Here is a 27,761-nt window from a genome sequence, read left to right as displayed (position 1 = left end):
ATTCCTTGGCTTGACTTCCCCAGCTTCTAGCTAGCTAGCGAGCGACATCTTTTTTGGGTCACACACACACACGCACTTCTGTTTACACACACATGGACTGACGAGGCCCACACGCATGTGCAGAGCAGAGCGAGACTAAAGAAGCTGCGGTGGGCGGAGGCGCCGGCAGACATCTCCTAAAGTCTGTACTCACTCTGCGGGAACTTTGGCGGGTTATCGTTGACGTCCGTGAGGGTGATTTTAACCTGGGTGGTTCCTGACAGCCCCCCCATGTGACCGCCCATGTCTTTGGCCTGGATGACCACGTCGTACTCCTGGCGCGCTTCCCGGTCCATGTTGGGCAGGGCAGTGCGGATGATACCTGATGGGACAGAGTTTTACCGTCAGATGACAGTTATACACAGTATAATACAGGTGCATGGCTTTTTACTGACTGCTATACTGACTGTTTGTTTGACAGTCCACTGTGTGAGTTTGCCTTCAGCATCCTGTACTAATATAATAATAGGGGTGGGAATCTCTTGGCACCTCACGATTCAATTCAGATTCAGAGGTCAACGATTCGATTCTAAACCGATTATCGATTCTAAACTGATAAAACAATTATCGATGCATCTCAATTTTCTAAATTTTCTCAAATCTGAGTTTGCTACTTTATTTGATAATTAAAGGAAATCAACAGATGAATTACCTTCTCATTTTTTATAAGAGAAAAAAAAATCTTTGTCACAAATGATTTTCTATCAACAATGCAAGAACCAATGCAGCTTGCATTTCAGCACAATATGGAAGTAGCCTACGTAAAAAAAATATTAAACAGATTCATTTTTCCTTTAAATGAAGAAAAAGCTGCTCTTAGTCTCAGACCGGTCCGTATTTGTAAAATACCGGAAAAAAGTCCAAATCTGTGAATATCTTGCCAACTTTCAATACGGATCGACTTTTTGGAAAATCAAAATAATGAGGTAAGATATGCGCAGGCTCCTCCATAGTTTGGTAAAGTTGGCAAGATATTCAGATTCAGACTGACGGACCGGTCTGCGAGCTGGACGCATTGCTCTTAATGTGCCGGTAACGATGGTAAATGATGGTTGTAGCTGGTTGTCATCTACGGTCCACTACGGTTACCGAAGCAGGGCGTTTATTTTTTGACAACGTTTGACAATGAGCGCGAGACAGACTTTTAAAAAAAAATGTATTCAGATTATTAACTATTCTGAATCGAGACCGAATCGTTCTAGAGAGAATCGAGAAAAATCGAAAAATCTACAAATAAACTTGATTTTTAAAGACCTCTTTGACATAGAAAAGTATATCATACTTTTGTATTGTACTTTTGTACTTGTACCGTCCCCTTCCGTCCCTCATTCTTCCCTGACATGCTTAACTGCAGTGTCTGGGAGTTGAAGCTTTCTACTGTCATATTAGTCTGTGTGTGTGCGTGTGTGACAGCATGCAAAGCTGATAATCTCCAAACCAATTAGAAATGTGAGCTATGGATTTGAGCCAGTCAAATACCCAACACCGGTTTGATTAGCCAGATTTTCTCCGCCCAAATCGCTCACTTTCTCGCTGTGCCTCCAGCACTCTTTCCCCTAACTGACTCTCTCTGAGCCCATTTGTCTCTCACTCGCTCTATTATATCCATTTTCACCCCGCTGACCCATCAATGCTCCACCTCTGCCCTGACCTCTCTGCTTGCAACCAATTTCTTCTATTAATGCAAGCCCAAAAATTGGCCCAGGGCTCCGGTTCACGGTTGAGGGATTCCCAACCATATCATTTTTTTATTTATATTTTTTTGTTGTTTTATCGCATTTTTGTTGCAATGACTTAATACTACGATTAGGTCACTGCACACAATTACAGCTTTAAAAAAGGAGGTGTACAATTATCAAAACCGAACAACATGAATCATTATTGGATTATGGACTGCGGCTTTTTATGACTTGCCATAACATTTTTTTGCAACCAATGAACGGAAGTGACCATATTCTGACTGCGAAAGGCTGACTTTATGGTATAAACACTATGTACTTGACTCAAAATGGACCATACTTGACTAAATGAACACCATGTTGTTCTCTGTGGACCCGGGGCAGGGTTCTGTCCTCATGCTCACCTGTCTGGGACTCCACGGAGAAGTACGGCTGCCCCTGCAGGATGCTGTACACCAGCCTGGCGCTGTTTCCATAGGTGGGGTCATCGGCATCTGTAGCGGTCACCTGCACCACCGACGTACCTTCGGGACAGACGTGACGGACAGGTCAGGAGATGTCTCTCAGACTCTGGATTTAGAAAACTTTTTTTTAAAGCCCACTTACGACTTCCTGTAAATTAATTTTCACTGGACTTTGACAATTTTTTTGACAACAATTTTTCCCCCCAAAATGTGACAACTCATGAAAGGAACTCAGCCAACAATAGTAAAGACAAATAATGAGGCAGATCAGCTACAGATGGACGTGTGTCATGGCCTCCTATAAGCAACGGAAGTAACACCACCACATGCAGGTCAAGTTTTGAATTTTGATGACATTTGTCCTAGTTCTTGGACCTGGTCCTGCCCCACGGGTCTCCACTGTGTTGGCGGCCCATCCAACCCATCTTGAAACACGGATTTTTTTCCCCTGCTGCATGATGTTTCCAAAAACCAATTCATGTTACATAACTCAATCTCAATATTTACCTAAATGTTCATTATGGGTTTTGCCTTAATAATCGAGTGTCTAACCCAGTGTTTTGTTTGTTCCCGAGACTACTTAAAGACTTTTCATTTTCACATTTGCTGTTTTGATGTCTTCAGCTGTGAGAACGTCACGATCCAACTCCATACAAAATTTATGGGGAATATAAGTGTAAGCAACTTCCACTCAACCCTGGTCTCATTGGCTACTTTAAGTGCTCTGGGTAAATGACCAGGAATGAGACTTCCTCCTGTTCTAGTTCTGACATTCCATGAGGGAACATGGACCTAGTTTGTAAATTTACAGCTTTTATTTCTGTTTCACTACCCCGGTTAGGGATGATGAGGCAATCCTCCCTGCCAGACTTCTGTATTCAAGGTTCAGCTCAACAGAAATCATTCACAATGTCCTTTTCACAAGCTCCTTATTTCGATGTCCAATCCATTGAGAGAAAGGATTTCTCCGGCTTTCAGAAAGCTCCGCTCCACTGCCGGTGTGGATCATTTAAGGTCAAACTCGAGGGGTTGAATACCCCGACCACATCCCCTTTGGAAGGAAAATCTATCGAGATGAATAGCTTGGAGTAAGGAGACTCTAAGGAGATGGCCAATGCCAACCGTGTGCTAAATATTTCCTTGCTCCTTGTGTAGTGAAAGACAAGGTTAATAAGTGAACACCCTTTTTATGGGACTTCTCCGTCACACGTACTGGGGACAGGCTACATAATAATACTAATGTATGTTAAATGCTCTTCAGCAAACACACAATGAACATGCATTTACCTCCTAAACTGCTTTTCGCTACACTATTGTTAGACCACAGTATTTGATATCTAGATTGTATGAACCTCCTGTACAAACCCCTTTTCTTGTTTTACTACTCACCAACATTGGACATCTCAGGCACCCTGGCATAGTAGGGCCCGTGTAGAAACTCTGGGGGATTGTCGTTGATGTCTTGAACTTTCACTATGAACTCTGACGGAGGCTCCAGAGGCTTGTTGGTGTCTCTGTCCACGGCCTGGGCCGTCAACGTGTACTGGGCCTGCTCCTCGCGGTCCAGGGTCTTTGTGGCGTGGATGTTGCCCGTTTTGTCGTCAATGACAAAGATTGTTCCCGCACCTTCGCCGGACAGGATGTACTTGATGTTGCCGACGCCAGAGTCGACGTCCGAGTGGAGCTGAAGTAGGGGAGGGGGAGGAGGAAGGTGAGATACAAACGGAGACATATGCAAAGGACGTGTGTCTGTGGTGCTGACAAAATCCGTATTTTAGATGTTAGATGAACTTGAAGATGGCGGGCGGGCGAGTGGATGACAGGCGATCACTAATAAGTAAGACATTTAAAACGATGTCACTCCGGAAAATAGAAGAATTACCCAGCGTTCAATTAATGTCTCGTTCTTCCTTCACAACCCTTATAGGATGAAATATGGCGCATTGTAAACATCATTTGTGGTTTGTTATGAAAGCAGTCTGAGGGATGCTGTTGTTGTGGAGGAGCACCACCAATCATCTTCACCTTGAATGTCTTTCGCTCTCCCTCTTGACGAATGGGAGAAGCAGGTTTAAATCTTAAGGGAGTTTGTGATTTGTTGTGGCCCCACCCTGATGGTGTATATGTTGGGTAATGAGGCCACAAGTTAAACAGCAATTGTTATTTAGTTATTAATCATGTTCCACTCAAGAGAGGCTGATCCAAGAACACTTTATTTACTTGTGCTTTGATTTACTCACCCTGCCCACCAGAACTGGGTCAGGCCCAGTGTACTCCTCAATGACGAAGAACTGATTCCAGACCCACCCTCGTTTGGACCTGTGGAGAACCTGCCCCTCCTTGCCAGTCCTCTGTCTGTGTCTGTGCAGCGACAAGTGACCTACAGGCACAAAAGCAACTCCATTTACCAAAGACGTTATCACCACAACTGGTTTTCTGACCGTATTGTCCATTGATTAAATACAAAGTGGGAGGACATTTGGAGTTATGGGTCATCTGATTAAAGAGCTTGTGGGTGGCTTTTGTATTTCTTTTCTCTAAGCAACACACTTAACCTCTGTTGCAGTGCAGATGCTCGGTGGCTAGCTGGAGCGGCTGTGGTTTTACCGAGCAGCTGCCATGTTTGAACATCTGTAACTGAAGGGTACCTCGAAGGAACAAATTAATCACAAACTAAGTCTTTGCTATAAGTGAAAAATTACGTGAATAAAAAAAAAAAAGAAGGAAAAATGTAAATACAAATGCAATCAAGATGCATCAAAAACGTAATTATACAAACCGTCTTGGGAGATGTTTAGAGTACAGGAAGACGTTGTTGACAAGACGATGTTAATGTTAATGTAAGGGGGAGACACATTTTAATTCACTGGAGGAATATATTTACTTCACAGCTTTGATGGTAACCTGAACAATATTAATATCTGCAGTACAAAGCGACTCATGGTCACGAGGGAGCGACCATTGTCATCTCTGCATCGACGGAGGGAAGTCTGCAGAACAGTTCCTGATGCCAGGAAGTGCGTTAAAGCCAAACAAAGCAGGAGCCGTGGGTCCCTCGGTCCTACCTGGGTGCCTGTGTCTGTGGACCCTCTGATCCAAGGACTCGCTTCCTCTCCGGGTCCCCAGTGCAACGCCACAAAGCGCCGAAATCCCCACCAACACCAGGAAGGCCCTTAGCGGCCCGAGGCCGTGCCGTTTCATCGCCATGTTGCCCGAGCAACCGTGCGCTTCACTCCGCCCCCTGCTGTGTGGTTCCTCCCAGTGGAGCTCTGCTCCCACTGATGCGATAACTGGTTTCTGCTACCGAAATGTTGTTGACGAACTTCGCTAGTTCATCAGCCGAGGAGGGGCCTGTCGATTGCGGATGCTCATCACCAACTTTTCCCGTTATTGCCTTTTTTCTTTTCACAGTTGGTTGACTCCCACACTCCTCTGATCACAGGGCCTATAAGGGACAGAAAAAACTGCTTATGAGCGATGCAAAAGAACAAATAGACATTCAGTTACATGAAGCATTTCCCAGGCGAATAGATCCATTTTTAATAAGTGATGCATTCACCACTGACTGCAGAAACAACAAACATTTTGCTGATACTCCGGTCTGTTATAAAGGCTAACGTTAATTGGCTGCAGTTGGAGATGTGACTTCATAAATAGTTGTGTTGATTAGGACATTCTGCTAATTACGCAGACAATGCTGTCTGTAAAGCCATTAGCTTTAATTCAATTAGACACTGACTGATTCGGTGTGGGAGGTGCGGCGCATGAGAAGCTCCACGTTGCTGTTTAGCTCTATTTACAGCCCCCTTCAGTAATGTCACGCAAACAGGAAAACGTATGAAAGTCATTAAAGGCAGATTTTAGTATCCTGACTATCTGTTGCACAGCCCGACTCCTCCTGACCTCTGAAGCAAGAAAACAAGTGTTCCTTACAAGAAACTACAGATTATCGTCAATGAAATGCGCAAAGTGCCATTTTGATGAAGTGTCTTGGCATATGAGCGGGTTCTAGCCGAACGGATTGAGTGATTCAGCATTTCTCCACCAGGCACGCTTAGTTCCTCCTTTGGATACGATCCTTAAAAACCATCCCATAGGAGTTTTTACACAGCAAACTTTTAACTAGCAATGTTTACTAGTAATGCAATGTCGCAGTCTAACTATGTCATGCCACGCTCACCTTGGCAATAAAAAAGTGTTTTCATAATAGGTCCGACAAAACGGTTATTCTGTTGTACCGAGGCAATTTTAGAGTGTACATGATTACACTTCATTAAGGTAATGAAGTCACTTAATTGACCCACACATATCCCACAGGTGTCTCATTTCCTGGCCCAGTGGTTCAACTATATCATTCGCACACAGAGCATCTCCAAGGAACCTCCAGTCAGACTCTGTAACCAGCTGCAGATCCTGCATGTTACATTCCCCATAGCGTCTCTCAATGAAGAGACAAGCGATGCCAACACCGCCGAAGTAGACTTCAAAACATTTGCACCACAGCCGACAGGATTCCAAACGCCTCTTGAATACGCGCGAGACGCAGACAAACAAATCCTTTTACAACGGTGACAAATTAGTTTTTCTAGCTGTAGCTGTGAGAATCTTTTCTGTACCCTGAATCGCTGCGGTTTCTGTCTCGAACATGTGAATAAGGGTTGTGTAGGCAAACGGGTGCATTTAATATTCAATAGCTCCGTAAATGAGAAAATCCCCTCAGGGCTCATTGGCTCCTGTTGACCACACGAGCAGCCAACCAGGAAGTGTTGACGGTTAATCCCTCACCAGCTCATCATCTGGCTAATTATCCTCCAGAGTTGTGATTGATGTGCGTGCGTGTGTGTTTGTGTGAGTCTAATATCTGTATGCATGAGGCTAAAAGTTGTTTGGGGCGTATGTGGTAACGGAGAGAAAGAAATGAAAGAACAATAACGAAGCAGAGGCCCTTTGAGTTGAGGACTTTTCTAACATGTTGCGTCCCCCAGCTCTGGTGTTGGTTGCTACATGTGTTTGGGTGCGTGCAGTGTGTCTTGATTACACATGAGCCACACCTGGGTTGGCGCTACAAGGGCTTCCCGGACCGCTCTCGGGGGCCACACAGATCCTTGAGAGTCTGCACAACGGTGCTTGCGGCTGCCAAGATCGCCGTCCACCCGTCCACCCGGCAGTGAAAACGCTCCGCATTTGTATTTTGTTTTAGTTTGTTGTTAAAATACCTTTAATATTTATTATTATTTATTTATTATTTATTGTTTTGACACAAGCCAGTTTGTGCGCGTCTCGCCTTTATGTTAAGTGTGGTGTCCGGCGGCTCGTCCGGCATCAATAGTTTTGAGTAAATCGGACTAAAGTGTAAAATTGCGGAACTTCTGAAAGCTACAACATTTTGGTGAGTATTCTGGTGGACAATCATGGTTGTCTGTTCGTTTGTTGAGGCGATGTTTATTTTATTTTTGGTGGATGTCTCAGGAGGGGGCAGAGTAAGCCACTGAAGATACGTAGGTATCTAGAATTTGGTTTTGTGAACAGCTAGTGAGAGTAGTTGGACAACATTCTGCCTCTTTGCATCTGCCACGTGTATTCTTGGAAGTTGTCACTCGAAGGTACAATTCATTTGTCCGTTCGAACAGACAACGTGAGAAAAATCCCCAAAACAATTATAAAGCGGGTGTGCACTGACACCTGCTCCGCTCAATCTGTTAACACGCTTAAAACTGTCAAGAGTCAAATTAAGCCACGGTTTTTATTTAACAAGTAAAAAATACTGTCTGAAATAAATTGCCTTCACTAATATCCTGAAACCCTGTCACCCGTCCTGTTACTGGTCTGAGACTGTCGCGTCAAACAACAACGGTAATGGCGCTGATTGGTTGCGGAGTGACAGCTCAGGAATACAGGCGTGACTTTAAACATATCGTGACAGGCGTGACCTGTCAAATTATAGTGGGAAGAAATAAAAAAAAGCAATTACTTTTGTTGTTTTTGATAAAATGCTGTAAATATCTCAACAGTCCAATTTCCTCCATTGTACTCAATGGAGAGTCTTGTTTAACGGAATCCAAATGTAGTTTCTGTCTCTGATATTCTTTCTTTTGCTCCTCCTTTTAAGGCGTAGCTCTACGGAAAGAGGGAGAGAGAGAAGGCAACCCAGAAACCGTGATAATGACTCCCAGGGCAGGACAGACCGTTGGCCAGACCACTTCCTCTGTCTGAATACGACTCAGGAGTCACATTAGGAGTGTGTGTGTGTGTGTGTGTGTGTGTGTGTGTGTGTGTGTGTGTCACATGTGTCAGAACAGTAGAGCTGGAAAGAAATGCAGCGCGACAAGCCCCACGGGCCGAAATATTCTCCTTAACTGACCAACCCAACCACATTCTTACATTTCTTCATGAACTATGACATTTGAGTACGTCTCTGTGTTAATGACCTACATGCAGTGTTTCCACCAAACACACAATGCTGGAAACAGACACCCAGCGTTTAGCTCACACCGCGAAACCTGAAGCTTAATGGCCTTTCACTAGTGTACACCACTACCTCTTCTACCCCTGTAAGAGGTAAGGTGACAGGAAGGACGGAGTCAGAGTTAAATGGTGACATGTGTGGATTTCGTCGGGGGAATCAGTCATTTTCTGACGTACCCTGAAGGTTTGGAAGTGGAATCAGCCCTATAATCTCCTCTGTGCTTCTCGCACTGCTTCCCTTTGAACCGAAAAGCCGTGAGAAACCAACAGCCAAACAGTCGGCCTTCTTTAACAGGATGTGTGTCTGCGGACAAGATGAATGCGTTTCTTCTCTTCGTGGCGCTCGGCCTCACGCTAAGCCTCTTCACTCGGAGGAGCTGCAATAACAGTGATTATCTCCGGAACCGAAACGAAGCGCAGAGCGCCGGCACGTCGGCGCGCCCCACGGACTGCGGATGGATGGCCATTTCTAAAGTCTCTGGTTTTAGTGCCATTTAGTTTTTTTTTTTTTTTTTGGGGGGGGGGGGGGGGTACGTGTCTGTTTCCCGAGGCTTCATTTGCACAATCAGGATTTATTTGATAGAACGTTGTGGTTTTATTTTTCCTCACTTAAAAGCTCGGATCCGTAACCCGAGCGTGTCGTGGGCAGTTAGTTTGACTTTGATAGATGCAAGTGGTTCATTAAATTGTTCAGGACAGGTGTGATCCAGCAGGCTGATGAGCTTTTCCTCAGTGGCGTTGTCTCCAGCCGAGGCGGATGAGCAGCTTGTGTCTTGGCTGAGTTAGTGTTAAAAATTTGTAATGCCGATACCAATTTAGTGTTTTGGTGCTAAACCGACGTCGTGATGGCTTTTTTCAGGCATTTCTCTGCGACGTGTCTTTTGCACACAGTTCTCACAACTACATCCTTTCAAAAATAATTTTCAGGTCAAAATGAGAGTTCAATGAACAGAATAAAACAATTTGGATTATCGTTAGAACCACTGTGGTGCCTTTGCCTCCTCCAAAGACCCTGCCTGGAGATGAACTCCGGACCAGGTGCAGAGGATCGGGTGTGGAGATGTTCGGAGTTGCCCTTTCACTCGCACAGCGCGCAGCAGGAAGTGGTCGGATGAATTCTCCCCTCCTGGACATGTCCTGTCAGTTCGTAGAGGAGCTCCATTGCCGCTTCCTAATCAGGTCATCAACAATCGAGGGTCTGGTCAGTTTGAGCGTTTGCCCTCACAGACCGAAGTCTCTCCACCTGGACATCTATCTGTGAGTCTCGTATAAATGGCCCTCTTCCATCATCCTGGGATTTTTTTCTATTTTTCTGCACCAGCTTTATAATAGAAGTTCCATCAAGACATTCAGCGAACAATGTCTGGCTCTATCCACTCATGGGCTCCACTCGACACTGAAGAGACTTTGTTCAGGGGGCCGGCACGGTGAAGTCTGTGGTTCAACTGATTTGGACATTTGCCTTTGCACATGCAGCTCCTCTGGGAATTGTTTGGGTGATTTCAGGGTGGCAGTGAATGTGTGAAAACGGCCTTTGTGGACTTTTGAACCGTTACACAACAACGAAGGCTTTCTCTCAGCTTTCTATCACCTCTAGTCTCTGAACCTTTCTATCATTTCTAGTCCACGTTGGTGGATCTGTCTGGTCTTCACCTCACTTCTGCCTTCGCTCTCAACCCCTGCATTAAAATACCTTCAGGAAAATGGCTAGAAACCAGAGAAGGTAGACGTGAAAGCTACTCCCCCTCCCCCGCCCTGAATCATTCCGTCTCTTTTTTTCTCTCCAGGGCTACGTGGTAATAAAGGTGATTGATTGATGTACGAATGTGATAGATATCTGCGATGCAGCTTCCTGCTGCTTGTCACTGCGTATGTACCTGCCTGTGTGTGTCTCTTCATGCCTCTCCTCCTCCCACCTCTCCACATATTGTGTGTTTCAGGGATGATTCCACAAACAGCCTTTGTCTGGACAATGTGCACAAGAGGATGATACATACGTTTGGGAATTAAAGGTGAAACGAGGAGAGCGACGGGTGCATTTGTTGTGAAATTCTCTCACGCAGCTTATGTCCTGTTCACATCGGACAAGGCCCGACACCAGGACGCTGTTGGTTCTCAAATACCGCGTGAATTACCGAATACTTCTTACGGCCGGTGTGACAGAAGGCGTGTATTTTGTCATCACGAGGTTAAAAGGTCATCTGTGTCGTAATCTATTCAACCAGAGCAGTTTACAGTAAATCCACCGCTGTGGGTTTAGGAGACGCAGCGAAGGACACCTAACAAACATGCAGCCAATCGGCTGTTGCCAGTGAATATAAAGCTGTAACCATCTCACACACACAAGGTCCTCCAGCCACCGGACCTTTTCCTAACCCTGAACACTATTTGAACCAGATGTTTGTGCCGGCATGAGGAAAAAGGGGGCCATGGGAGGTTTAAAATGCTGTAGAAATTCCGTCCTACCCTCCAAATACAAATCCTACAGATACTCTGCTGTAGATGCAAAGCTGTGAACTGGGAGGTGTTTTTCCTGTGGTTCTGTCAAGCAACATTTTCTGTATGGGGGAATTTAAAAAGAGCTGAACGATGGATGAAACAAGCAAGAGAATAGATGGAGGAGGAGAGAAGGACGACCAACACAAGCGAAGACTTAAGAGGCGTCATGTTTCCGTCCAACAGCTGTCAACATGATTTGACCCGAACATTTGAGACAGTAGAAGCCAATGCTTTATATTCTTCAGTGGGGGGGGATATCTTCTATATATCTCACACTACATAATTGAGGCTGAATAAGTAGCTATCTGTCGGGTTAGTTTTTGTGGGAAAACCCAGTGCAACAGATTGAGGAGCTGCAAAGACATAGAGGGACTTTATAAATATAACGACACGGGAGGACAAATGGACACAGAGAGGGAGTATTAAAGTTCACTTCGGGTGTCTCCTTTCGGTGGCCGGCTCTTTGCGGTCCGTTAAAAGCTTAAAAAAACAGAGCAATGCTGAAAACAGACACCCAGCGTTTAGCTCACACCGCGAAACCTGAGGCTTAATTGCCTTTCAATTAGAGGAACTAATAGGCGTGTGCGTGTGCGTGTGTGTGTGTGTGTGTGTGTGTGTATGGGGGGGATGAAGTGATTACGAAGAAAGCTACAAAGCTTTCTCAGCATTCGTGAAAATAGGTATTAATGAGCGGCTAGCAGCTCGACACACGCGCACACATGCACGGTTTGTGTGTCTTGGGTGCTTCATGAATTTGTGAGTGAATGTGTGAGGCTGCAGATTCCTGTTCAGCCATTAGTGAAATCCAAGTGCTAATTACCACCCACAAGACCCCACGTCTGCTGTTTTCACAAGCGCACTCACACACTCGCATGCGGGTTCTTCATGTGTTATTATCTCTAATCAACTTCACTCAAACATCATTTGTGTCTTTTTACCAAATGAAGGACTGGATGGTCCAATGGCCTGTTATTGTTCAACATTTAAAGAAAAATATGTACTTTATGTAGTTTATAATATATCATATATTATAGTAAGTTATATACAATTAAATAAAACAGCAGAGCAGTTCATAATGATTTCTCAAAACTCAAAATAATAGGTAGTACCAGTACTTAGAGAAATAATATTAACACCTCCTTGGACCTCCAACACTTGCTTGCATTGGTGTGTTTGGGGGGTCTAATTCTGTTTAAAGGACTCTGTCATAAAATAAACTGTTTACGTTTATCTACATGTTTTTAGAACATTTGTGTTTTGCTCATTTTCATTAGAGAATCACACTAATCAGTATGGAAATAATATGCAATTTTTGGGGAATTAAGTACAATCAGAACAATTCGTTCTGCTAATGAGGCAGAGATGGATTTTTTTTCAAACCGTTTGACAAATACGTCTTGTGCCTTTTTAATATTGTTGGACCAGTATTTGTTCACTGTCCCGGTCCCATCTCTAAAGACGGCTGCCTCATTATTTCACATCTTTGCAACATAAACCCACTATTTGAGCCAGCGGGTATTGACTTTGCGTGGTTAAACTATGTTTCTGGGTGAAATATTTGTCCTGATTTGTCTTTTTTTAATTCGGGAGAAAATCCCCTGAGCTGAGAACAAGTTGATGACCAAACCAATCAGCTCTTTGTTCCTCCAAACGAGCGGCCAAAATAGACCGTGAAACAACGGGCGGGTTGATGAGCCGCCGTTAAGCTGGAGGCCAAACAATGTAGCTCCAATTAGAAAGCAGACCACTTCTCATTGGCTGTCGGCTTGTGCGGGAATGCCCTCTCCCTCCACTTTAAGCCCGTGACTGCTACGCCCTTCGCTCCGGATAATTGGAACGACAAACTCAAACGTTCTCCATTAATTATGACGAGCAATCTCCATAATGCCGTGCACTAGAATTAAGCGTTTGGAAATTAAGAAATGTTGTGTGAAGGCCTCGGAATTGACTTGAATGGGAACCTTTTATAATGTGGTGTTGAAGGGTGTCCTTAATTAAGCAGCGCTTTAATTAGTCCTCTGTCCTTCCCTTTGTCCCTTTCTGTTGTTCACATTGTCGGTTTTTGCTTCCTGTCCTTCTCCTGGCTTCACAGTCCAGTCGGATCCATGTTGGCACCTATAGCTTAGCATTACAGCGTCAGAGTGACACTATATACCGGCAGAGGCGTTTGGAACAAAACTTGAGAATGGAAAAAACATGGGGGTCATCTGCTGGGTTTCAGGGTTCACCGGGGGAGGGGGGGAGGGAGGGAGATAAAGGGACGGATTGGGTTGGATGGAGGACACGCCTAGACCAACACGAGGGGGGAATCGTTTTCAAAACGAGGGGGAGGGACGCCGCTCATCATGAGAAAAGAGTGGCACACCAGTTCCTGGAAAAGAAATTGGGGGGGTGGAAAAGAAAGCAAAACCTGAGACTTTCCTTGTAGCTCATTCTCTCTCACTCCATCTCTTTGTGTGTGTGGTTTTGGTCTATAGCCCCTAAGGGAGGGCGAGAAATGGAGCGAGGGGGGCAGGAAACGGCGTCTGGAACTGTTTTTAGGCTAAAGGAAAAATAAAATACTTTGGATTCTTGAAGACTCGGGGAGCGGGGACGAACGACCACAAAGAGATGAAGAAGAGAGAGAGAGAGGCCACATAACCACGGAAAGAAAAACTCCTTCTACTCCTGCAATAAAGTGTGTGAGGTCGCTGTGAGTGCACCGCGGCCGGATCTTATGCAGACTGTTATAAAGACGGTTGTCTTTACATTCAAGTTGTGAGGATCTGCAGAATATCAGCACTAGTCAAATGCAGAAGATGTGAAACTAGAGCTGCTAGAACTGGAGTGAAGGGAAGACGTGGAGAGAAGGGGGAGAGGAGAGAGTCAGAGTGAGATTTGGCTTTAAAACCTGTTCCACACCACAGCTGTGGAACTGTTTATTCTGTGTGCAGTGCGTGAGCGTACCGCTTGGCACTGCGGTCCACACGCATGCAGGACGAGAGGAACCAACCTGAGCTGAATGCTTAACAGCAAAGCACACCCGGCTACACTGAGGGATTCATCTATTTCACAGTAGATGCTAAAAAGTAATTCTTCAGCTCAAAATGAGACCTTTGTATCCTCGGATGGGGTGCAGGTCGTCTTCACCGGGTTCCTACGGTGGCCCAGAAGGGACAAACCAAACACTGGCTCGACAGCCTTTCGCAGAGCTTAAAGCATGAAGTCTAACTTGTCTGCTCCCTCCCGCCCCCACACCGTTTCTTCTGTAAAACCACTCCGGCTGACTTCTCAAATGACACCAACTCACCCTCGTTCTGTCGTTATCTTTTATTTCCACGCGCCGGCTGTGAAAACTGTTTAATTGCTTGGCTGCGAATGCGCCATCAGCCGATCAGCGGGAAGCCTGTTCGTCGTATTAGCGTAGCTCGTTAAACCGGCCACAACAATGAGGAGGGCCGCTGCGTGTTTGTCGGATGGAGAAGACGCAGGTAAAAACGATTTGAAGTCCACTGCAATGAGGCCAAATTACGAGGAGACAAAGAGCGGTACGGCGTTGACCGAGAAGTGACAGGGAGGGATTTGTGTCCAGCTAGGTTAGCCATGTGTGTTCAAGCTTTAGCGAGCTCAGCGAGTCGGTTCCAACATGATGAATAGAGACTAAAGATATTAGAATATGGAACAGAGAGAGATATCAAAGGGGCGCTGAGAGGATAGGAGGTGGAACCCCCCCCCCTCCCATTCTTTCCCATAGAGAAATGAGAGAGTTAATCCTCGGGGGCTTACATTTGTTTCTTCTCCCCGTGTCTCTGTGGATTTCACTATCTCTGCTTTCTGACGTTCTCTCTGCTCCCTCCTGATTTTGCCCCGTTCTCCTTCTTTTCTTCTGCCGTCTGTTTACCGCCATCTTTTGCATCTCTTCATTCCGTCTCCTCCTCTTGTTGAATTCTCCCCTCCACCCCTGTGATTCCTTGCAGGCTTTATGGGTTTAGGATGCATGCTAATCTCAGCGCAAACACATTCATCTGCCCATTCTCTCTCTCTCTCTTTCCTTTTTGTTACTCGGCAGGGCTGAGAGCTGTGTGATGATGCTTATTGGATATTAACGTTTGATTTGCGCACACGGAGCGGAGCGAAACGCAAAGACAGCGGCGGGGAAAGCCGAGGAGAGCCGAGCCGCACGAGACTGAGCAGAAAATCTGAATTCGGAGCACAGCGCCGCGTATAAAGGCCAACGCACAGTGGAGCGGAATCCAAATGAAATCCATCTAAGGCCGACGCGCAGGCACCAGGGGGAAAAAGTCTCATCTGATCTTTGAGAGTCTGTGAGAAAAAGGCGAGCGAGATCAATCCACCGCTGAACCATTTAAAAGAGACTAAAGTGATTATTTTGTCTCATTATTGCAATTGCCTTACTTACTAAAAAACAAACATCAAGATGCTTTTGTTCAGCCCGAAAATATTGCATTTTCCATCCTATCCATTCATCCATCCCATTTAACCCACGCCTTATTATCTATGTTTGAAACACAGAGTGGGTCACTAATGTTCTGCCTCCACATCCAGCGCCTCACCTTCTTTTTTTTTACCGGTTTTATGAGTTCACAGAATCAAAGGACAGACGAGCTTCCCAAGGTCCCGAATTGCCTCGTGGTGTTTGCCAAACTAAGCCGGTCCGTCTGGTATCTTCATTTCTCTGACCGCAGCAAGTAGGAAAAGTTTGAGGCAGCAGCTAATCACTGCAGCAAAAAGTGGATTAATATAGATTTTTTCTTTATTACTTTAAATCATCACAAACCCACCAAGTTATTAAACAGAACGTGTTAAATGCTATGGCATTTCAACATTCCTGGCTATAGAAGTTCATATTTTTGGCTGCCATTTGAATTCTCCAATCTCTGAAGATGCAAAGGGCACAAAAAAAATAAAAACAGTCAGTGATATTCAGTTTGAGTTTAAATGCGTTGCCGGTCTGTCACAGGGACGATTTAGGACAAGTGAAACTGCAATTATTACATTTTTTCTGCGTCCGTCCACACACCAGTTGAAGCTGAAATGCTGAGTGATCCTCCAGAGGTGGTGGAGAGGTGGTGGAGGAGGATGTTTCATGGACGCCTGCCATGTAGCCCCTTGACATATTATTCTCTCCACCGCCCGTCTGCAGAGCGTAAGCCCGTTTTGTCACTCTAAAGTGGCCACACAATCGACAGGTAATAATGCAACCCTGATCAATCACTCTCCAGCGCTGCAGCTTCACAATCGATAGAGCGCGAGCACCAGGCCCCGCCTCCCGGTGTCCCAGGGAGACGCCGTCGGGTGATGGATGCCGCTCGGTTATGGAAAAAGAAGCTAAATCCAATTGATTTATGGACGGATCAATCATGACCAAGCAAATGTTTTTTTTCAAATGTTTTTTTTGTTTTTGAACTCCCGACATGTACGTTTATTAACTTCCAGCTTACCTTGAACAACCTTGAATCTGTTTTTCTCTTACGGACCACTGGTACTGTCCCAACTGGCCGTGGCAGCACTTTGTGAGTGAGACTCTGCGGTGTCCATGTGTATGTACATATCTGTACATGGGTCACTGCGGCTGGCCTGATCTCATAGTGATTGGAGTTGTGTTTATCAGCGTGATTTGAATTGGTTCGTTTTTGCTGCTGTTTTCTCCTTATTAGTACTTCAATACTTTTATTTTGAAGGAGTAGTATCGTGAAATGTTGGATCTTCATGCTAGGCTCCAGCTCCTCCTCTCCCCCGTTTGCTCCCCTCCCCACATTATTATTTAATTTTTTATATCTGGCTCTTAATCAGTCAGACCGCTGCCTAATCGATGCTGGTGGAGGGCATTGAAACTCCCTCCGTGTGTTTGTGTAAATCCCTGGAAAAGGAATCCAGCACCTTATCTGTCCTCCCAGACACCCGTCAGTGTCACATGTTTAAAGATGGATGAGCCTGATGTTAACGACTGGAGGAAGGAGGTGATGTGTCCACTTGGTGCTTTGCTGCTGACGTCTCAACAGGCTCCGTTCACGTGACCTCACACGTTCTTCTTCTAAAAAATGTATTTCAAATTAAAAAAATGTTTCACCTGGGGGGGGGGGCAGTTATAATGGGAGGGGAAACTGCATCGTTACGAATGAATACCTTTTCTAATCACATCCGCTGCCAGATTCTAGTTTTCCAAACGCACCGGCGATGAGGCACAAATGCCAAAACGAGCAATCGTGACCTGATTCCCCCGCCCCCCACACACACACACACACACACACACCGTAAATCATATAATTAGCAGATGAGAAAAACAACTTTCTTTTATTTTTGTCGGTACAAGCCTTTGGCAGAAGCCCACTGCGGTTTCAGGGGACTTCATGGAATCGTTTCGCTGCTGATAAACTCAATCTGCGACGATGCTGACGTCGGCACCGCGTTCACCGCGTGCACGTAAACACGTGCCAAGTCAGAACACGGGTCGCTTTGAACGTGCCGGATGCCGGATCTGAAAAACGAAGCCAGAGCACGCAGCCAGCGACGGGAGCGTGAACGAACTGTAACACGGAGTGTGCAGCTAAAGATGAGATGACTTCCCCCGGCCTCAGGCCTCTGGCTCAGGTAGAGAAGTCTGGAACTCAATTTGTAGGCAACACCCCCCACCCCCTCACCCCCCCCCCCCCCCCCCATATGAGGAAACTGCTACAGGCGAGAGAAAGGATGCTTGACCAGATGTCCCGTGCTGCGTGAGAGAGAGAGACTGGTATAGAAATAACTGATGCATGCACATACAGAGCAAAAGGCACCAATCTCAGAGGGGGGGTTTGACCTGAGACGGCTCCAGATAACCACTTTTGTTCTGTCTCTATCTCGTTTTGCACACACACACCTATTATGGGATGTTTGCTCAGATCCCCGGTTTGGAGGTCAAAAGGTTAAACATCCAATCAGCCCGCGGCGTCGCTAAACCCCTTTTTTGAAACCAAGATTCACAGGAAGTTACAGGCAAAATCAATAGAAGTCAACGGGGACACTTTCTATAGGAGGCCCAGAGAATAATCCTGAGGGGGGGTTTAAGTCCTTATGTGCGACTGGAAGGACAACATCTAAGCTTCTAATATTCATACTTGCCTGTTATTTAATATCTAAGTGTTACGATTGCAGCACTGATGTTGGCTGACGTGTATTTTTAAATATAATTTATAGGAATGCCAACACTTTGATCAGGCCACCAGACATGCAATATACCATACATAACATATATATATATATATATATATATATATATATATATATGCAGTGCATCCGGAAAGTATTCACAGCGCTTCACTTTTTCCACATTTTGTTAGGTTACAGCCTTATTCCAAAATGGATTAAATTCATTATGTTCCTCATCATTCTACACACAACAACCCATAACGACAATGTGAAAACTGTTTTTTGCAGATTTTTGTAAATCTGTTAAAAATAAAGAACGAAAGCATAACATTGCTTGTATTGAGTATTGATAAGTTTGATATGTATATATATATATATTTTTTTTTCCACTGATGTCTCTTGTTGTTGCTCTTTCCCACCGTGGGACTAACGAAGGATTATTTTATCTTTATCTCATCTCGTCCTTTTTATGCTACATAAAGTGTTGTACTCCTCTCCTTTCGAGGATGTTGACATTAATACGTTTCATCATAGTCTTTATTTTTACCGCTTTAAGTATTCATGGAATCAACTCTTCAGACCTAAACATTCTACAGTTTCTGTGGTTCCCGTCCAACCTACTGTCTCTTAGTCTCTGCACCTATTTGTCTTTCTCCAGCTCGCAGTTCGAGGATTAGAATATTGTGTTCTGAAATGGGCTCGTCAGCCTGCCGGCCCCCGATAACCACGTTCAGGATCGATTAGATCTGCCCTTAATCTATTCAACTCTTTCAGGGAAATAAAAAAAGAGAAAAGGGAAAATGCTGCGTACGGGAGATGTGAGGTGCGCGATACGGTGCCGGGGAACACGGACCCAGGGGGCAAACGCCTTGTAAGCCGCATTTCCAGGCACTCAAGATTGTATTAAATATGCATTTTTACAAGTCGTCTTTAACACGCCGCTGTAGGCCAATACAAGCTAAACAATTTTGTATTAAGCATGAAGGATAGAGATCATTAGAGAGAGCGAGATGCACACAAACACACACACACGATTATGTAACGAAAGAGGCGGAATGAAAGAATTGGAATAAAGCGCTCTGTGTGCTTTCACCCATCGCTCCGCCGCTGAAACAGAATGCTAAACAGGCGAGTGGAGCCCGATGCGTCGCTGCCCGTCGCAGGAGGTTTGATTCCAGCCACCAGGGGACGAGACAGAGCGCCGGTTCAACCCCCGACTGGTCCGGCCCGCAGGACGCCGAACCTCAGGCGGTTCCAACGTGGGTTTTACTCACATCGTAGGAAATACAAAGCGTGGGAACTCACCTTTAGCTCATTACTGGCGTCGGGTACGTTGAGGTTTTCTCCTCTGCACGGCGACACAGACCAGCCTGAGAGAGAAACGGATGTAAGATGAATCACATGAAAGAACAAGCATTTATCCAACGGCATTATGGGGATGATGTTCAAGTATCTCACTGTCTGGGGGCTTGTCTACGTCGTAACATTAGGGGCACAAGTGACAGTAAACAAAAACAGGGGAATAAAACGTGTTTGGCTTGTCGATGAGATTTTAAATCCATGCACAGCTGTCAGATATTCTCTACGTCGAACGTCCACGTTTATAAGGAATGTTTCTGAGCCATTAAGTGACTTCATGAACAGAGACAAACACCTCGTTGGATTCTCAACAAGTGTTGGCTTTTCCCTCTGAAATCCATCGCCTGCTGCACTGTAGTAAAGCTGACTAAAATATCTATAATTCATGTGTTGCCTGAGCCGGTGCTGTACGGGATGTACAGTAGAGCGGCCCGCGGGCCGTTCGTGCTCGTTAGGACTCGAGCCGAGTGCACGGACCGCAGGCTCCACGTTAGCGGCGCTCTGACGCCGTTGTCTCGATTCATTACAGCTTACGTCCCGCGAACAGCAGCAGAGAATCTCATTGACTGTCTTCAGAGGTGATGTCTGGTTTGGACACATGCCATGTGCACACGCTGTATGAATCCAATACGTTAGCATGTGATGGAGCGCGCAATATGAAACTAAATCCGCCAAAACTGCAAGTGTGATTTATGCCTTTGCGCAGCACTACCGGGCCATTGTAATAACAAATTATTACAGAGACAGAACTCTATGTTGAGATGAATGACAGTGTGTCTCCATCGTCCTGTATGGCAGGAACGTCACTACGTTAACTCAACGTGGGCTCCGAGCAAAGCTTCAAAAAAGGATGTCAACCTCTTTTCTTCCAGTTGTTTTATTGTCTGGCAGACTGAGAAAAGACGCCGGTCGGAATGTGGCATTCGACCTCTGCTCTCACCTCCATGGTTTTCATGTGTCAGGATACATAGCGTGTTCCTGCTGACATGGCAACACGGAGGCCCTTCAGAGCACCGGACTGTGTCTCTCCCCCCGTATGAGACCGCGCGCCGAATCTGAGCCTTAATGAAAGCGGCTGCTATTACAGCGAGTTTGCGTCGCCGCCGCGATGGCGACCCGTTGTTGTCATGCACTGCAGCTCGGTCAGGAGACGCACAGCGTCCACTCGTGTTGTGCATGCAGTCTCTCTTCACAAAACCCCCCCCAACCCAATCAACGTTTGGACCAACGACACGTCCCACCCCATACGGAGCCACTGCTTTGCGTGATTCCACTGCCGCCACAGTTCACCTGAGGTGTGCTGTGGGCGGGGGGACGAGCAGGACCTGCTCCATCAGTAACTACCAGTGAGAAGCCCTTGAGCGAGCTACTTAACCCCGCCCACGTCCCGGCGGAGCGGCCTCAGAGCCTGCGGGGGCCCGCTGAGTGGTTGCACGCAGCAGCTCCCATGCGCCGCCGAAAAGGAACGTTTCTCCATCTGTGAGAGCATTCAGCGGGTAAACGTGGGTCTGACATGGTAATGTGTCGCTAGCAGCCCCCCCCCCCCCCCCATCCTTTAATTACGTGGGTTTGATGGTGCTTGAGTGAAGAGATGAGAGGATGAAATGGATATTTCATGACGCCGTAATGCCTGAAAATCAAAAGGCCCGGAACTGCCTTCATGTGCGTGCAGCATTTCTTTTATCACACACGGACGCAGCCTGCGTTAAGGACCACCCCCCCACCCCCAACCACACACACACACACACACACTTTATAACAGCAGCCTAACATCAGAGGAGAAGAAACTCAACATTTCTCTCTTCGAAAGTGTTCAACTTTGTTACATCAACACATGTTGAACGAACGATGCCGTGTGGTTTTCATCGTGTTTTTCCTGGACGTAATGCTCGTGGATGCTCACTGTGCCGATGCACAATCAACCAGACCTTTTCACCATGCGACTGCAAACCACGGAGGGGTTACGAGAGCGTCGGCTCCGGCGTGAAATGCGAATAAAGGCGTATCGATCGGGAGCCAGCGGCTCGGCTGCGTAACTGTTTGCGCGTCCAGGAGGTGATAACATTGTGTATTGATTTGATTTTTGATGAATGGCATTCATACCCGAGGAGCGACGGATCTGGCGTTCGGTTTTTGCCGATAAATAACAATCACAATGCGAATGTTTCAGAGCTGATGTGCGTTCTGTTGTCGCTTAGTTTATCTACCCGTCATTGCAGAAGATAATCTGAAACAAACTTTCTCTCCCTCACACACAGACACACACACACATGCATACGTGCACACACCTCTCATGTGCATGTACTGTAAATAGACAGCTTGTGATGCAGCCGTTGGCGAGTGTCATTAGCTAAAAGGTCTGAAGCTGGAGTGAGACCAGAATAATTATTCTGATTAAAGTCCTCTCGCTGGGCTCAATCCAAGCACATTACACTCTCCCAGATTAAAATCTGGTGTTCAATCTAGTTTCTAAATCGAGATGCGGACTTTACCCCGTGATGGCGGCCAACTGGAAGCTGGACGAGCTGAAGAGAAGCCGGTGGCGAGCATGGTTTTTCCGGGTGTGGCTGGAGAGGATTAGTCTGGTGTCATTTATTAATCCTGTATCTCTAAACAAAGAAGCTTGTATTTGCAGTTCTGTGTGATATACTTATACGCTAAGTTAGAAGCCTTTTAAATGGTAGTAAAGTTGATTCTGTGGTATCTGAGCACCAGGGTCCCTTTAGAAAACCTCTCATTCTACGCCCCCCCCCCCCCCCCCCCCCTCCAGCACTGCGTCCTGGGTCTCCAGCAGCTCTTTGGCACTAGCCTGACCCTTTTCTAGCCGAAACCAGTTGTCCTCGGTGGAGTTATTTATTTCACACTGCTGCCGGTCATCTGACTGTTCAGCCGTGGACCTTTTCATGGGTAAAGGCCCTGAAGTCACCCTCCACCCACAGACAATCACAGAGCCATTTCGACCTCTGCAGACATTCTGATGGAAGCTTCGTTGGAGGCGCTTGTCCTTCAGGACTGTCCTGACATGTTCCTCTCCGGCACTAACGGACCGTTGCAACATTCATCCCTCCTTTGTAGGCAAAGGGCCTCCAGAAAGATGAGCTACTGACATCGAATCCATGCCGAAACACCTCTCCTATGGAATCATCTCTGAATGGGTTTGTTTTTTTGGCAGAAAGTGACGACACGTATGAACGTGAACGCGAGCCCGTAACGGCGAGCGTGTGTTCGTGGGTTTGATGCTCTCAGTACGACTTCGGTGAAATGATGCAAGCAGAATGTGATCGTGGCTTTGAGGATCAGCGCAGTGGGTGCAGCTGGCAGCCACACACACACACACACACACACACACACACACACACACACACACACACACACAGGCACACACGCATCCATGTATTGGCTGGCGGGGGCTGGTGGATCCCAGCTGTGTCAGTGTTATTCATGCGCCAGTGTGCATTCACAGGTGCACAAACGCACAAACATTTCAGTGTGCGAGTTTTTACAAGCTGCTGAAAGGTTAGCGCGCACGGGTCCCTGCACGCCGCCACGTTGGCCAGCATCGTGGGAAAAAAACAAACAGGGGCAAATCCAGCAGTGGAGTGACGGGTCAGCAGTTCTGAGACCGGTCTGCATCCGGCACCGGCGCGTTTACCTGCGCGACTCTGATCTGCTCTCTTTGAACTTATTTTTAGTGCACTGTGCCTTTCATACATTTTATCTTGAGGCAAGCGTTCTCCTCCCCCTCCTCCGCTCTGACTCATTGCCGAGTCTAAAATAAAACGCTGCTCAGGAGATGCAGGTGGAAGTGGCGGGCAGTTATTTTACCGAGGATTGGCTGGTAACAGACGCTTCTCCTGCAGCTGCTGAGTATTCTTCCACTTCCTCACCTGAAGACACAAGCCCAGCGTGTGTCAGAGCCTCTGAAACCGCGCTGTGTGCTCAGAAGGTGGTTTGAGAGATGGAAGTCCGTATGATTTGTGTTCTCCATCTCCAGTTGGGAGCAATTTCTTGTCTTGCTTGTGACTGGACTAGTTTTGTGCATACATTTTTATATTTGAGAAAGGAATCAAGTATTTTCCCTTTGGTCTGCAAAGTGCTGGTGTTGCTGACGAGTCCACTTTCTTTTGTTTAGCAGATATTCAATTTAGCGAGTGATGGGAAAGTAGAACCTCTGAATAATGTCGCGTCCGCTACGCGATCGACTGATTCTTGTGTCTTTCCGTCAGCTAAACGCCCATGAACACAAATAGGTTCATCTAAATGCACTTTGCAGCCGTGGCCACTTGAGCGGCCGGCGCCATCGCTGATTGTGCAGAATGTGTGAAGAGCTGGCGTGGGCGGGCGGGAGGTCACCGTCTGACCCGCTAATGCCTTTTAAAGCAGATTTAGATCTGATCAGCCACAGAAAGGTGGCCAGCCCCCCGGTACTCGGTTACACAGGCTCGACTATTCTAGTCCCTTTACTTCCCTTTATTGTGTTTCTAGATTAAAGAGAGGAAAAAGGCAATGCAGTGACCGACTATCCACGGCTCTTCACCAGCGAAGCGCGAGTCACAGTTGGATTGTGTGATTTCCCAGTAGGACACCACATCGTCCTCCGCTGGTTTAATGCTTGTGTAGCGATGGAGGAGGATCCCTCCCTGGCCGTGTTCAATGCACCCTGGTGGATAACGACACGGGGAGACCACCGACGGCGTGGGCGAACCCAGTGTGACAAAGTGCAACATCTGGAGCTGCGAGGCAGACGATTCTACACACACACACACACACACACACACACACACACACACACACACACACACACAACCAGGGCACACCAACTACTCATGAAGCCAACATCAAAACAGATAATGACGTGACTGAGGAAAAACCATATATTCTAGTTGACATGTTGACTTCCAGAGACGGAGAAAAACGAGCAGGAGTCGCTTATGTGTCAGGGAGGTGGGGAGGCAGGGAGGGGGGAGGCAGGGAGGGGGGAGGGGGAGCGCGAGGGGAGAGATGGATGACGGATAGAGAGAATGAAATGTGCTCTTTACATATTCAGTTCCACTCGGCTGCCCCGTGTGTGTGTGTGTGTGTGTGTGTGTGTGTGTGTGTGTGTGTGTGTGTGTGTGTGTGTGTGTGCGCGTGTGCGTGCGTGTGCGCAGACACACGCATTTATTACTCGCCGCACTTGTCAATGATTTTCATTTAGATAGTCTGTTATTGTATGACACGCTCTCTTACTCATGAAACAGCTGACACACACACACACGTATGAATAAATAATGATCTCTCGCTACGTCGACGCCAGCTCTGCAGTGTGATTTTACTCAAAGTCCGTCTGGAGCGCAGTCAGCTGAGCTGTGAGTGAAAACCCAGTCAGATCACAATGTGGCGGCGAGTGACACGCATGCCAGTGACACGCCTTCCAGTGACACGCATCCCAGTGAAACGCATGCCAGTGACACGCATGCCAGTGACACGCCTTCCAGTGACACGCATCCCAGTGAAACGCATGCCAGTGACACGCATGCCAGTGACACGCCTTCCAGTGACACGCCTTCCAGTGACACGCATCCCGGTGACACGCATGCCAGTGACACGCCTTCCAGTGACACGCATCCCAGTGAAACGCATGCCAGTGAAACGCATGCCAGTGACACGCCTTCCAGTGACACGCATGCCAGTGACACGCATCCCAGTGAAACGCATGCCAGTGAAACGCATGCCAGTGACACGCCTTCCAGTGACACGCATGCCAGTGACACGCATCCCGGTGACACGCATGCCAGTGACACGCATGCCAGTGACACGCCTTCCAGTGACACGCCTTCCAGTGACACGCCTTCCAGTGAAACGCATGCCAGTGACACGCATGCCGGTGACACGCATGCCGGTGACACGCATGCCGGTGACACGCATGCCGGTGACACGCATGCCGGTGACACGCATCCCGGTGACACGCATCCCGGTGACACGCATCCCGGTGACACGCATGCCAGTGACACGCATCCCAGTGACACGCATCCCAGTGACACGCATCCCAGTGACACGCATGCCAGTGACACGCATGCCAGTGACACGCATCCCGGTGACACGCATCCCCGTGACACGCATGCCAGTGACACGCCTGCCGGTGACACGCATCCCGGTGACACGCATCCCCGTGACACGCATGCCAGTGACACGCATGCCGGTGACACAGAGACGAGGTCCACGCGTTACATATTTAAGGGGAAATCGCTGGAATCTAAAATGTGAATCTTTGACGTTCTCCGGGTGGAGAGTCCTTCAGCTGGAGGCCGCAGCGCACTGAGACGGACACACGGCTCTAACACGCATTTGAAAGACATCAGCTTTTGGCAGCCAAGACCTGAAGTATGGGGCCATTTGCATTGGCTAGTTTCTCAAAACTCCGATGAATAATGAAAATATGAGATAAAAGCTTTATCGCATTAATATGAATCTTAAGTGTTAACGGTTCTTGTGCCGTCTTCACTCGCTGGCTGTGAGTGGAAAAGATATTTGATATCATTAATGCAACAGTTTTTAAATATTTACGCACTTGGGGTTGCTGTCTCTATTTTTTAAATGTCAAAATGTGGCAGCCGAAAAGCTGATGATTGGTGAACGATAAAAGTTCTTTCCAGGAGACGCCGATGGTTCCTGGTCGCTTCTGGATCCATTCTATAAGTTATTAAAACCCGTCCCACTGTCTATTCCCAAACCTGATCAAAGTTTAGCTGCACCCCGTCCCTCGAACAAAGGCCGGCTGTGCCGCCACTAATTAATGAGTCCAGGCGGGACGCCGCTCGCTCCGACGGATCACCGCGTCCAGCCGCTCTCGTGGTAAAAGAGCAAAAGATGATTGAAAACCCCCAAAAAGGAGGAATTCAGGAGGCTGGATGAGCGATGGTACACGTATTAGCACGGGGTGACATTTCCATCACCACCTCATCGATCACCCCGGGGACGAGTCAGGTGTGTGTGGAAATACCTCTCCAATGCACACACAAATCCTCCAGATTCTTATGAATTTTCCATTTATTTATTAAACTAGAATCTCCCCATGATTTACTTCTGATGTGCTGTTTTGTATTATTTCCTTTGCGCACTTAATTGCAGCGTTTCCACTAATGTGACGCAGACTTCCGGGAGGATGCAGCGAGACGACTGAGCAGCAGAAACGTCCCCAAACCAGCTGACTGCGCACTCTCCCCTTGACTTACATCCTCCAGAGGAGCGGCAGGTAGAGGACGCCTCTCCGGCCTCCTCTCGGTCCGTCTCTTGGTATTCCGCCGCTCTCTCGCGGCTCAGACTCTCTTATCTAAATCTCCATTCTGACGGAGAGAGAGAGAGAGAGATAATACAGGTCACTCTCCAATGACAGCCCCTAACAGGCATCTGGGGAGAAGAGGAGGAGGAGGAGGAGAGAAACAGTGTGTGGATTTGCGCTCTAAGCTGAGAGGACACACAGACTTAGACGTCTGAGAGTTACTGTACAGCGAATCATTCTCTGAGCGCCGGAGTTGTTGTCGAAATCCGCTGGAAGCCAGCAGCACGATGAATCGGCAAAAAAAAAGTGGTGGGAAGCTAAAGCCACATTAACTCTCATCGACGTGTACTTTTTGAGATCTTTTTGTCAATTTGTTGTCACACAGTCGTCCAGGCTGCAGAATAACAAACGACATTCTTTTAATAAATTGGATTCTACCTTGTTTCTGTCAGTCAGATTATAGCGCACAGCTTTCATACTTTTATCTTTATTGAGAATAAACAGAAGCCCCTGATCTGAGCTGACCGTCAACATATAACAGCAATCACAATCATAGTTTGCCTGACAATTATCTTCAATCCGGTTGCTGCTGAAAATGTGAAAGAAAACGGGCTCTAGTGTTGATTGAGATCACGACAAATGGGAGGGTTTCTGTTTACACCAAACATACACAGTCGGTCCTGTGGCTTATGCATGAGTTGTGTATCTGCACACACACACACACACACACACACACACACACACAAACGCATGGAATAGAGGCCATGCAAAGCACAGCGTTTAATATTCTGAGTCGGTAACATTCTCTGCCACCTTTAATCTCCTCTTCTGATTTTCTACTTGAAGGCAGGCTGATATAGATTGGGA

At 46.9% G+C, this 27,761-nt stretch overlaps 1 protein-coding gene across 1 annotated transcript in view; it reads right to left on the bottom strand.

Annotated features, from left to right (window-relative positions):
* cdh11 (cadherin 11, type 2, OB-cadherin (osteoblast)) overlaps positions 1 to 27,761 on the bottom strand; it is a 61,944-nt gene that overhangs the window by 14,822 nt on the left and 19,361 nt on the right. Inside the window, exons 2-7 of the mRNA XM_040178734.2 lie at positions 19,580 to 19,644; positions 5,248 to 5,627; positions 4,423 to 4,562; positions 3,572 to 3,866; positions 2,123 to 2,242; positions 194 to 361 (exon numbers count right to left, since the gene is read on the bottom strand). Coding sequence (XP_040034668.1) covers positions 194 to 361; positions 2,123 to 2,242; positions 3,572 to 3,866; positions 4,423 to 4,562; positions 5,248 to 5,389 — 865 coding nt within the window. The 5' untranslated portion in view covers positions 5,390 to 5,627; positions 19,580 to 19,644. The remainder of the gene's footprint in view (positions 1 to 193; positions 362 to 2,122; positions 2,243 to 3,571; positions 3,867 to 4,422; positions 4,563 to 5,247; positions 5,628 to 19,579; positions 19,645 to 27,761) is intronic.

This window comes from Gasterosteus aculeatus, chromosome 6 (assembly GCF_964276395.1).
Source record: "Gasterosteus aculeatus chromosome 6, fGasAcu3.hap1.1, whole genome shotgun sequence".
NCBI lineage: Eukaryota > Metazoa > Chordata > Actinopteri > Perciformes > Gasterosteidae > Gasterosteus > Gasterosteus aculeatus.
This window is presented reverse-complemented; position numbering and strand designations above follow the sequence as displayed.